This window comes from Sphaerodactylus townsendi, linkage group LG02 (genome assembly GCF_021028975.2).
Source record: "Sphaerodactylus townsendi isolate TG3544 linkage group LG02, MPM_Stown_v2.3, whole genome shotgun sequence".
Lineage (NCBI taxonomy): Eukaryota > Metazoa > Chordata > Lepidosauria > Squamata > Sphaerodactylidae > Sphaerodactylus > Sphaerodactylus townsendi.
In genome coordinates this window covers 77,730,845-77,744,286 of record NC_059426.1, presented here as the reverse complement: position 1 = coordinate 77,744,286, position 13,442 = coordinate 77,730,845, and the positions used below count along the sequence as shown (strand labels likewise).

General features: G+C 40.4%; 1 protein-coding gene across 1 annotated transcript in view; it reads left to right on the top strand.

Moving 5' to 3' along the window:
* The window catches only part of SLC25A22 (solute carrier family 25 member 22), an 85,564-nt gene extending 75,499 nt beyond the window's left edge, over positions 1–10,065 (top strand). The window contains exons 6-8 of the mRNA XM_048484567.1: positions 426–580; positions 1,240–1,315; positions 2,830–10,065. Coding sequence (XP_048340524.1) covers positions 426–580; positions 1,240–1,315; positions 2,830–2,983 — 385 coding nt within the window. The 3' untranslated portion in view covers positions 2,984–10,065. The remainder of the gene's footprint in view (positions 1–425; positions 581–1,239; positions 1,316–2,829) is intronic.
* The last annotated feature ends 3,377 nt before the right edge of the window (positions 10,066–13,442 follow it).

Here is a 13,442-nt window from a genome sequence, read left to right as displayed (position 1 = left end):
GTTGGGTGGGAGAGAGGCAGGGGAAAATAGGAACCAATGCTGCTCTCTGCCAAGTGAAAGTGAGCTGTGACTCATGAAAGTTCAAACCCTGACAGAAACTTTGTTAGTCTTTAAGGTGCTCCTGGGCTCTTGGTATTTTCTGCTGCTACAGACAGACTAACATGGCCATCCTTCATGATCTGTCTACATATTTTTATGTTTTATTGCTGTTGGCAATGGCAACTAAAGGTGTTGCACTGCACTTATGCTTCAAGTATCAATGAGGATGTGGGCCTAAGAAGGGAAACAAAATGAGGATTCTTAATTACTTCAGTCCCCTTTGGGAGAGAATAATCTTCTTTGCTGCCACAAACAACCTTCTATTTAGAAGACTGAAGCAAACATCTCTTTCCTTGTTGCTCACTGTCTTGTTTCTTCTTATGCAGGGATGTACCATTTTCCATTGTTTATTTCCCATTGTTTGCAAACTTGAACAAACTGGGGCAGAAGAACCCTGATGTCAAGGCTCCATTCTATGTGTCCTTCCTCTCTGGGTGCCTGGCAGGCAGCACAGCAGCTGTTGCAGTCAACCCTTGTGATGGTACGCACAGTGATGAAGTTCAGTCAAATGATTGTGTGTGATGTGTGGGGAGGTTCATGGGAATTGTTGGCAAGTGGAAGGAGAAAATGAAAATAAACCCCTGGTGCTTCTGTATCTATGTGAAGTGGGAGAATTATGACTTCTCATGGTGGTTTACAGCACTGGGGAGAATGGGAAATGACAGAACACAGATGACTCCTCCGATTTCCAGGGATCTGGCACCAAAGAGAGAGGAGGTGCTGACCAGATTGTTCCAGACGCCTCCTTTGCAGAAGGGCAGGAACAGCATTACTGCTGTAACATCAACATTGGGCCGGAGAAATGGAAGCATCTGCAGTTGGGGAGAGTGATAAATACTGGCAGCTTCTCTGTTAGCCAGGCTTCCCAGGAGAGCAGAAGCAGTCAAAAGGAGGCATGACAGAGGTGTGTAAAATTTTATGCAGAAAAAAAAATAGAAGTGGATGGGGACTTCTTTCTCCTTACCTCTGAGCAAGAATTTGGAGTCTTCTAATTAACTTATTTAGGACAAAATTACTTCTTGACACAATTTGTTTGATGGAATTTATAATCATAAGATGTGATGACAACAGTAACTCAATTCAACCTCAACCTCAACCTAAATAGGAATATGTGCTCCTTGTTGGGATCTTCTTTTTCAGTAATCAAGACAAGGCTGCAGTCCTTACAGAGGGGAGTCAATGAGGATACATACTCAGGGATCACAGACTGTGCCAGGTAAATGATCTCCTTGTTAATCATACATATGTATTTGTTAACCACATACTGTGGTGTTATCAAGGCAAGTGGGGTACAGGGATACACATGGGTGGTCTTTACGCGTGTATTTCCCAGCTCCAGTGATTTTTAGGTATAGATTTTTAATGTGGTGGGTTCAGGGGGCGGGGCCACACAATACCACACACCAAAATTGAGGAATGCAGTAAAGAAATGAATTCAGTTGGGAAGTGAAATAAAATCAAGTAAACAGTTCCCTAGCGATAACACTCTCATTAAGCTACATGTCCAGCCACAGTTGACCCTTCTGAAAACATCCATGGATGTATGCATGATGTTCCTAAGATAGAAATAAAAAAGGGAAATGGGGAAAGGGAAGAGCTGTTGCCAATCCATGGTGGGGACGGAGAGAGAGTTTGGGCTTAAGCAGTGAATGAGATCAAAGGCACAGAATGGAGTTTGGGGCTTAGCCAAGCTAGAAAGAAGCAGGGGGAGAAGCAGTACAAACTCTAGGAGAGAAAAGCAGGGGGACTAGGTTGCTGGAAGAGAAGAAAGAGGGTCTCTGGAATGGAGCTCCAACAGCACTGAACAGAAAGCACAAGACGGAAATAAGCAAGAGAGAGCTGGATCAAGTGATAATTAAAATGGCTGGGAGAAAGAAAGAGAGAGAGTGGGTGTTTCCGCACTACAAAAGGGAGTGAAGGTCGACTCGGTTCCCTTCAATGGGGGGCGATTCCTGGCTGTCCGCACAGCAACTTCCTTGGCCCCCTGGAACCGAGCTAAGTGGGCGGGTACCTGTTTCGCTCCTCGATCGTGATTGGCGCTTGTGTTACGGCGGGAAACGGGAACGTTCTTTGTTTTTTTTTTACAGTTTCTGTACGTCGCAGCTACGTAGCATTGACACGCTGAACTACTTCTGGCGCAGTCGGAGCTACGAAGCTTTGGCGCCAAAATTTTTCCAGTCAGTGATTTCTCCTCGTCACTTTGAAACGATCTCGATATCGTAGCTTCGAAACGTGAGGGAAACTGTATTAAAAAAGCCGCGCTCTCTGCCCGTCACGACTCTCCCATTCTGCGCATGCGAACGAAGCGGCTCCTGATTGGTTGAATGGATGCGGTGTCGTTTCGATGCGTCCGCATTTCGAAGCTTCGAAGCGATATCGACCTTATTCCACCAGCGAGTCGCAGTTCATAACTGCGACAGGGATGTCGCGGTTCCGAGCGGGGGGAACAGAGACAAGACAACGTCGAGCTCGGTTGTAGTGCGGATACACTGAGTTGAACCTGAGTAGAAACCGGTACAACACAGTAAGTGCGGAAGCACCCAGTGACAGAGGGGTTCAGATTAGTGAGTCATGGGTAAAAACCTGTTAAAAATCCTAGAGAGGAAAGTTTGCACCAAGCATAAGGGGAATAGAACTGTCAAACACATTGATGCTCCAGTTGGCACAGCCAGGTGAAGGAATTGTACTGGAGTGAAATACATTCTCACATGTTTTCTTTGTGTTCTTTAGGAAAATCTGGAAGAACGAAGGTCCTACAGCATTTTTCAAGGGGGCTTATTGTAGAGCCCTGGTTATCGCCCCGCTGTTTGGTATTGCACAAGTTGTCTATTTCATTGGCATTGCTGAATTCATCCTAGATATGATTCCAAAACGGCGGGACTAACCCTCCAAGCCTCTCCCCATCCAGTTGGAATTCATCGTAGTATTCTGTGTCATCGTGGTGTCAGAGCAACAGCACAAAGGGTTAAAGCAGTAACAGATGGAATGAATGTTGTTTCCCAACAAAGTTCTTTTTCCTTTGGTCAACATGGCCCCCACCAATACCCTATAGAGGATACTTAATTATGCATATCTCCTTTTCAGTTATCAGCCTCAGATACAACAGTTAACAGAGACCTGTCTTTCAAGCCTGTTGCTTCTCTTGGCAGGGGTGAAGTAAGCCACCCGTGACCTCTCAATTACCAACAAATCATGAAGGAGCAAAAGAACCTGCCTGCTTCCTCCCATTTTGGCATCAGGCCTCTAAAGGGATCACACGTTTGCAAAGGGAGGCCTGATTGTCAGGCAGGTAATTGCTGAGATCAAAATCTTTGTCTTTAAGCAGTTCTCTTAAATGTCTACATCTAACATCCCCTAAAAATGTGCAGGACTTAAATGAACTCTTCAGATGCTGAAGGAAGAGGGGAAGGGAAAAGTGTGTCTTCTGTTGAGGTTTTAACAAAGGAACTGCCTTCCTAAATGGGTGCTCCTGGGCAATATGTGTATTCCCTGTAATTATGCTCTCATTCTCAGAAAGAAGCATTTTTGTGGGAACAAACTGATTGTCTCAAAGACATGACTTGATGTAAGGTACAGGAGTGAGGAAAAAAAATTAATCATTTGGCATCACTTAAAAAAAATTATGCTGGATAAAAATCCAACTCGGTAATACATTCCTTTAAGTCTGCTTGGCTGATGATGGTAATGCTGCTGTCATATCTAGTGTGTCAATTGTAAGTGTCTTTTGACTTGTGCCTGAGATGTGCATTCCTCTCCTGTTTTTCTTTGCGAACACTGATATCCCAAACGGTGAAGAAATGATAATCTGTTGAAGCTGTGAATAATGCAAAATACTGTGTGGTACACAACAGCATAGTGCAACTGCAATTGTGAAGATTAGTTGTCTTAAATGTTTCCTGATGTTTGAAGTCACAAAAGCAACAGATCGGGTCCAAACTCCTGCCATTGAGGAAAATTTCTTGACGTGAGTCTTTCCTGCCTTTTACCCAGTAGCCCCCTAAACTTTCTAAAGCTGCTGCTAAAGCTGGAAAACCTCAAGAACAGTATGTGCCACATGGTGGGAAGGGAGTGCAGCAAGAAGGAGAATTGGACAAATCCCCTTCCCACATCCAGGTGTGAGCTTGGGGCTGCTGCAGGAAAAGGAAGGCAGGAAAGATCTGCTACCCAAACTGCATCTGCTTACAGGAACTTGGATCCTGTTCTTCACATGTTAGCTGGCTTACCAGTTCTTTACTCTAGTCAGGTTAATTACATTTTAGAGTTGCCAATTAGTTTTCTTACTCAGGTTAAAATGGGCAGCTGGGCATATCTCACATAGGTTTTTTTCCCCAATAAGGCCACCTTATATTTGGTTTTCATTGCCCCCCCCCCCATATCTATTTTTTATAGTAGCATAAAATGGTAATTTATGTTTGTTTATGCTATCTTCAGCCTATTCCAATCAGTTCTACTTTGGGCATATCTTGTGTTAGAATTATGTTGCTTGAATTTCCAGCTTGACGGAGTTTTTAAAAAAAAGATATTTCACTTAATGTTTTGAAAAATCCTTTGTGCTGGGAAAACAAATTTACTTTTTAGGACAATGTGTTTTTAAGAGGTATTTTACATCAAATTTGGAACTTACTTTCTTACTGCTTTGCTTCTGCAAGCTCTTTTAAATGACATTCTGTTTATCCCATTCCAAAGAAAGGAGTTTTTATATACGGTTCACTTCTCTATTCACAACTGCCGTTTGTGATGTTTTGAATGTTATTAATGTCCATGTCATTCTTATATCCTCAGGACAGCAATTAGAAAAATCTTTTTTTTTAATGTGACTCTCTTGCTTTCCTTTTCCAGGGTATATAAATATGTCCTGAAAAATATGAGGTTACTTTTTGCCTTTCAGAAGTTCCAATTTTAAACTCTAATCTGTTCTAGAAGGCTGTTGAGTAAGCGACTCACAAATTAATGGAGAAACATGGCTAGGACTGCTGTATCCTAGATGACAATTTGACTTGCTTTATTTCTTGCTGATATTTTTATCACTGTTGGGGCCTTGTTCACTTTAGCCTCTAATCAGTTTTTCTAACTCATTTTGCAATGTCTGTCTCACCCACTTGGCCAGATGCCACTTCTGAAGGAGAAAGGCCTTGATTTAAGGCCCAGCTGCGACTACCACCACCAGATTAGACAACATTTTTTAGGTCATTAGGACATCGGAAATTCCCTACCCAAGCCAGGAACCAGTTGCAATTATTCGTTTAGTATTTGTTAAGCAGAAATCAAATGCATCTGGTGTTTGAAGAAGCACAATCTTCAGGGTTAATTTATGCACTTTAAAAAGAAAAACCTAGCTGAAACCTCATTTTGAAGCAAGCCCTTTCCAGAAATCTTTTTAAAGTTATTTTGTTAGGGGAGGGGGAATGAAATATAAATGCAACACTAAATATAACCATAATCATGCATGTTGATATCTATGGTTTGAAGCTTTATTTTAATTACATGTGCACCTTTGCTAGGATCAAAGCAAGGGTTTATAAGAAATACCAGTCTGAAGAAAATCATCTGTGCCTAAAATATGTCCAGATCAATAATGTTGAAACAATGTTTGCTGCAGCCTGCTTACTTACTAGTGTGGTTTCCTGCTAGGGTTTCCAGGTTCCTCCTTGTAACTGGCGGGAGGTTTAGAGAGAGGGTGGAGATTGGTGCCCCCTGTGCGATGACATCACTTCCAGTTTATACAGAAGCACTGGTATTACACTGGGGGAACACTCTAACACTCTTCAGAAACTTCTGTTGTTTTCATAGAGTTTGGGGAGAGAGCGCTAGAGCTTCTCCTCATGCTATGCTGATGCTTTCACATAAACTGGAAGTGGTATGATCATCCAGGGAATGCCAATCACTCTCCTTCCCTTCTGCCAGCCTGCTTCCGCCCACTGACCAGCTGAGTGTTGGCAGGCAACAGAACAAATCGGTAAGTGATTTCCCACCGTTAGAGGGCAGTTGTCAACCCTATTTCCTGCTGAGAGGTGGGTCAGAAGTATTGCCAACGACTGAATGGCATAAAATAAAATATTCCAATTTTATTCAGATACAGTAATATTTCTCAGTCCTTGATGCCTTCTGCCAGTTGAAATGCTTGATGTTGACAAGTTGTTATTGCTGTAGTAGTAGGCTATTTCTACACTGCCAACATTAACTAGTTTCAAGTGAGCTTGAGTAACAATTTTAACAGGGTTTGTAGCCAGACAGCTACAAAGTATCTTGGGAAATGTGGTTTTATGTGAGCATAGAGAAGCTGTATTTGAGATCCCTAAAGTTCACAAGGTTAAGGGGCCATAATTAGTTTACATTTGTAGTACAGAAATGCTCTAAAACTGAAGCATCCTAAGTTACCCAGTTATCAAAGGATCTGCTGTACAATCTGCAAACTGCAATGGTTGTCTTTGTAAATTCTAAGTCCTGTCAGATTATGATCTGTGAATGCTGGAGGTGTGAACTAGGAGAGGGGTGATAAATATTGTAGCTTTTCTCAACCCTAAATAATAAGGACATTATTAGGCCCGGAGGGAGTTTCCAGTGCGGCTCGTGGTATACAATGTAGCTGCTTTCAGGTTTGCCTTTATTAGAGCAAAAAGAATGACTTAAAATTGTCATTGTTATATTCCAAAGCATCAGCTCTTCATAATTCCTTTTAAATTTGCTTTGCGTTGCCGAATCTAAATCACTTGACTAGAAATGTGTAGCCAGAATGAAGACTAACTGCAGCAGAGCCTTTCATTTTTCTTGTATCAGTTTCCTTTCTGTGTCCCTATCCCATCCAGTGCTGCTTCACATGCAGAAAGCAGCATGGAAGGTGTGTGCCCCGAACTGGTACATATTTGCAAGCAGATTCTCAAGGGGATTGGGAGGGGGGTTTACAGTGGTTTACAGTTAAAAAGCAGCAAACTGGGACACTTCCTCATAGAGAGAACTGCTTGCTACCAGCATATGGCAGTGAACCTTTTTGTAATGAGAACAATAAACAATCAAAGGGAAATTGATGTTAATTTAAACTGCTGTGGAACTAGCATTTTAGGTGAAAAATTATGGGCAGGGCCCCAGGATATCTGTATGCCTAATATTGGCTACTAATTAAAGTTGGACATCCCAATGCTGATGGCTTTCATTCAAGCTCAGGGAGCCTTGCATTGTGATTGTGCCTTGTACACATCTAGCTGTTCTACTTCGAGCATGCCACTGATGTTATGAACAAGATCCCACACTATTATTTTGACTTCTTTTTGAATATCTACTAAGGTCTACTTTTGTCCTTGCAACCTACAATCCCTGCTCAAAATTAAGTACTTTTATTGTGTTGACTAAATCATAGCAGACAACAAACAGAATTATAAAATCACAACACAAATGTTACATTCCCAGCTATAGTATAAAATTCACCATAATAACAAAGTTTTATTGATAGTTTCTTCCATAGTAACGAACTACACCATAGCAAAAATTACTTCTCATAATACAACTACTTATAAGTGGGACTTTCATTAAGAGATCCTAACTTTATCCCAGGCTTAACAGCCATGGCAATAAATCTTGTCATTTGCAATGTTATAAACTTATTTCTATCTACCAGTAGTGTTGATAGGTTTGTTCACATCTGATCTTCCAAACAGCTGTAACAAAATATTTCCAAGGTATCTTTTTCAATCCACTGTGAACCTCAGACACTAAAAGGTCACATAGGCCAAATCCTCAATAGATCTGTGGTCTCAAAAACAAAACTGATTAATAAAATGGAGTCCTATTATAAAGCTGTCACAACTGAACATTGTGAAATGTCCATTAATTTAGTAAATGTTTTTCTAAACTCAGAAATCAGCAGATCATTAAAGTGTGCTAGAAAAGTTAAAGGGAAAGAAAGAAGTTGCTTGTATAAAACAGCTAATCTCAGGGTAGTAAGTAACCTGAAATCTGATTGAGCGCTTATATCCAATAGTCTTTGTAAATTAAAAGTCTGGTTATAAAGGGATCAAAACTCCTTAGTCCTCTGAAAATCCTAATTTAGCCACTAAAAACAATATCTGGGAGCTCCTATGTTAGTTATAGATGCATATAGTTTCCTTCTCTTCAACTTTATTGATTGTTTGTACAAAAGTGCAGCTAAATAATGTCAAGGAAGCAACATGCTCATTTAAGTGTACAACTCTCTTAATCATTCCATGTTAATCCTCAAGAAAGTAGTTTTAGATTACTGTAACTCATTTACTATTCAGGATTTAGCTCTACCAGTTCATTCTAGCACTAACCACTTTTTAGTTCAAGTTCTAGATACTGAATGGTACACATTTCATTAAAAAGGATGTCGCAATCTTTTTAAGTACATTTTAATAAAAAGTGGTAGTCCAAATTCAGTTGGAGGAGCTGCAGTTTACAGCATATGGTTAACATCTTCACAAAACCTCATTTATGTAAATGTGTGCAATTTTATGATGGGAAAAGATGACCATGTGACTTTACAATGTCATTATGTTGCAATGATACATTTCTCATGAATGTGTTCAAATTTATCTTGAACTGCATTGCAAAGAATCATTTTTCATCTTTTTGTATCGTTGTCATTTTCATCATGGTTAAAAAAATCTGGCCATATGAAAATGATGGGAATGTCACCGTGGTAAAATTTCTCTATTATAAATTGTTGTATAAACTCTCATGAACCTAGAATCATGACCCAGCCATATTTCAGCAGATGTTTTTGCCCCAGGCAAGAGATCTGTACAGAATTTAATGCTAGAGGTTCAAAACCCAGCCACTCAGAACTAAGTCAAAACTACCTCTACTGTACGTAACAAATTTTATCTTAATTTATCACTAACATTTTAATGCAATAGCTAATAAAACAACCTAAGAAATGTATTGAATACTATCTTGCCTCTTATCAATCACATTGTCCTCTTGAATTCTGATTATGGCAAATAAGAGATTTCATTAGCTGCTAATTGTCATTAGGATAATATATTGAGAGAAGTGGCCAGTTAAGACCTATTTTATTAGAATTTTTCATCTGAATAGATCTTATGAATCTCCAATCGATTTAATAGGCAGTGGTTTAACAGAAATACATTTCTCCCTATGGATGAATTTTCTACTTTGCAGTATTCTCATACATATTTTATTTCTAAAAGAAATGATTTTATTTCTAAAAGAAAAGCTAATTCCTGCTTTTCACAAAAATTATTTCTAGTCTGTAATTTATATTTTCAGAAGAGAACTCTTTTGAAGATGTCATATGTACAAAGTTATGTTTCCTTTGTAAAATGTGCATTGCACAACTAAAAATAACAGGTTCTTTCTTGAAACTGCGGGGGCCTGCACTGCCTGTCTGATGAATCTGTGGGACCTGCTTGGTTTTGTGATACAAGCCTTTCCCTCAGTTACAAGGTGTTCTTAGAGTCACAAGCTTAAAAGCTTTGGGTCACTGCTTTTAGATAAATTTTGTATTGAGCATGAAAAGTAGAGAAATCACTGAAGCAGGAGGTTTAATAAAACAGAGAACAAGTTATGTGGTAAATTGGTTTGTTCATCACCAGAGACAAGCCTCACAACTCTGACCTCTCTAAGCTGTAAAGTTAAACCACTCTGCCAGTCTGTCAGGCAGAACTACATCCCAAATTGACTGTTTCTTTGCTGAGACTCTTCCCCTCTTTTGTCTGTACTCTCCTTTATGCAGCCCTCAGGTCTCTGTTCCTGTGCTGCTTTTTTCCCCCTCCATCCCCTGCTCTGGAAGGTGATTGGATGTGAAAGCAGTGCTTGCATAGGCTCAGGTGTGAAAACAGCTGAGTCACTGTTTTACCACTTTGGCAGGAGAGGCTCCTGTCTGCTGTAGTGACCCTAAGCCAGCAGTGGCGAACCTATGGCACGGGTGCCAGAGGTGGCACTCAGAGCCCTTTCTGTGGGCACATGTGCACAGAGTTTGTTGGGGGGGCAGGACGGAAAATCACCTCCCCCCCACACATCTAGGCTGGCCTGGGCACGATCCTTTACCTGGGAGTAAGCTCGGTTGCTGGCAATGGGGCTTGCTTCTAAGTAAACCCTTCTAGGGTCATGATTCACCCATTCGAAGCATTGCATGGTTGCTTCACCAAGCTTACTCCCGAGTAACGCATGCTTCGGAGCCAACCATTTTTTAAAAACTAAAACCTCAGTATTCAGGTTAAATTGCTGTGTTGGCACTTTGCTATAAATAAGTGGGTTTTGGGTTGCAGTTTGGGTACTCGGTCTCGAAAGGTTCGCCATCACTGCCCTAAGCAAATCTTCTTGAAAGTAGGTCCCATTTTATTTGATGGATCTTACTCAGTATTGTTAGAATTGCAGTCTATGTTTTATTGCCTCTTCTTACACCTTAGAGCCCATTTTGACACGATTTCTTGGTTCTTGGCAGTACCTTGTATGTCGCTTTTATTTTTAGCTTCAAGATCACAGTCAAAGGCAGGCCTGCATACAGTGAGTTACAATAGTCAAGCCTGGAGGTATACAAGTAATAAGTTCCTGAATGGATACATGCAATTACAGCCCAGAGAAAAAGGGATTGTTGCAACAGAGATCTATGGTGCAAGAAGCAACCACTAAACACCCAAAACACCAGTGAGCTGATAAATCCATGTGGGTTTCTCACATGAACTGTTTTACAATTCAGAACCTCACTGATTTGGAGGACCTTTGTTTGGAAGGAGGTATTGATGGTTGCTGTAGCTGTTGATCCATATTGTCTTGGGTCAATGGGCTTACCAGTATTTTGTGTACCATTGCTTTTTTTCATTCCCTTGGACCCAGGGCTAGGGAAGTGCAACTGGTAGAAATGTTTCATCTGAGTTTTGCTCCTCTAGCATAATAACTCTTGAAAACCAGCATGATGTCATAGTTAAAGAGTCTGATTAGAATCTGGGAAACCCAGATTCAATCCCTACTCTGTTGTGAAAATGTGCTGGGTGACCAGTCATACACTTTCAGCCTTGACCCTGGCAAACATTTGAATGGGAGACCTCCAGAAAATACCAGGGGCATGACGGGGAAGCAGGCAGTGGCCAACCACCTCTGAACGTCCCTTGTCTTGAAAATCCTCCAGGGTTGCCATAAGTCAGCTGTGACTTACAAAAGCATTATCTTTGTGACCTCACTATCATGCTTGAACCTCAGAAATTTCCCCAGTAAAAGTGGAAATATTTACTTGCTGCTTCATTAAGATAAGCTCTCCTCGATCTCGTGCATTGTGCCAGCCATTATTCAAAAACCTATCCAGCTGTCACAGAACAGATTTTAAGATTAGATATGTGGGCTATAGACCAGATCTGTTTGATTTATGAAAATAACAAGTAGTGCACAAAGAAAGGGCCAGCATCTCTTATTAAATTAGTTGAATCTTGAAAAGGAAAGTCATTGCATAGTATCTTTGCCTTCCAGATGCTACAGGGTTAAATGAAGGATTTCTAGAAGTGCCCCACAATCATCCTTTGTGACTTTCAAAAGACAAATTTAGAAGTGAAATATTGTAGTGTAATAATTTTCATCTGTGAAATAGTAATGTGAATTGTTGAATTCTTTTTTCATAGGGTTAAAAATCTAAGAAATAAATAAATAAGGTTAAAATAAAGCCTGGGCACCTAACCTCATAATGGTTATACCTCCATTACACTTCAGTGCCCTCCTTTCCTTACCCTCCAAAAATGTGCATTTAGACTAAGTCTGCAAATGCAAAGCAGACTGACTCTAATATGGAAAGGATTGTATTTCTATAGTAGAACAAAGTATCTGTGAATGTATTGTACAGTTCTCTTTATTAATACAGAAAGGCAACGCTGCTTTGATTGTAATAATGCTTTTCAACACAGCCTTTCTTTTTCCTCTTCTCTCCTCTTCTGTATTCATGCTGACCGCATTTGCATTTCACTGAGTCTTGTGTGAGCCCCTTCCCAGATGCCATGCGGACCTGCACACAACTTACATTTGCATTTTTTTGCTATCTGTATTTTCTAGGAGTTCTTTTTAAAATTGGTGAATTCTGATAAGCCTGCTATAGAGAACCTGTGTATTCTTATTCTAATCTTATACAGCTGTTGTCTGGTGTTAGGAGTTTTAAGTTTTAAGTTTTCCCACAAATGTTAGTTTCATCTTTCTATGAATATCTTTTCTGCATAAATTTTCCCAGGGCAAGTGTGAAGCTAGGACCACAACAGCTAGACTCAAGGCCTGATTCTCCACTGCTGCCAGCAAACATGAATATCAGTAAGAAAAATCCAGCTGGTTGGGGGATCTGGCCGATATTGTTTGTTCAGATATTTTCTATGCCCAGCCTTGCTTTTTAGTGACACTACTGTAAATTCCTGTAAATACTAAATGATATTAAACCCCCTTTGTTTAGTGGCCTTGACTAGGATCTAAAATCCCACTTTTAGTCAGCAGAAGGCACAACAACCGCTCCAGTAGGAAGGCTGCAAATTGCCCCCATTTGCAGCTCCCTAATGCTTCCTAAGAAGCCAAGTTGAAGATGCCTAACCCAATGAGAGCCAGTTTTCCCGGAGTAGGGACTGCAGCTGGGATATGATGATCACAACATTGAGGAATCATTTTTACATGGGTTGAACCAAGTATTCGTGATAATCATGGAGAGGTACAAAACTGCAGAAACGTGGCTCTGATGTTACCTTCAGGCAACCTAGCACCAGTTGATTCCCATAATTGATTGATTGCAGAAGGTGAGGGGAGCTGTCTGAATTCCACCCTACATAAACCAAGAGCAAAGAGGACATAAAATGTTGACTGGACTGTGAAATAGTGCTGATGCATTCTCAAACCTAGTTTTCTGCAGACAAAGTAAATTTGTGCAGTTCACTCGTGACCACAGTAAGCTCTGGATTTGCTGATATACAGCTTCAGTGCCTGGACCTATTACCATGGTTTTATTTTTTAAAGCTGTGAGAACAGATGTATTATGTGGCCATGTTGTGCGGAGCTTATTGGAGAGCAGAAGCTAGATATGTTTGGGAATACATTTCTAGTTGCAGGTTTTCAGCGGTATTTAGTATAAGGAATGAGTGATGTGTAGAAGAGACCTCAGCTGAAAACAGAGGAACAGAGCATTTCTGTGGAAGGGAACATCTGAGGAGCTAACAATATGAAGGAAGTAAGATTTTTGTGAAAAGAAAACAGGACAACAGTATAGTGTACTGTGGCATTGGTGTTGTCCTCTGCCCAATATTAAACCATTTTGTTTATCCAGCTCTTGTTCATCTTATTTTGAATGATAAGAAATGAGCAGTTTTACAGTTTGACTCATTTAACTATGCTAGTCTGTGCCAGTTAGTTAT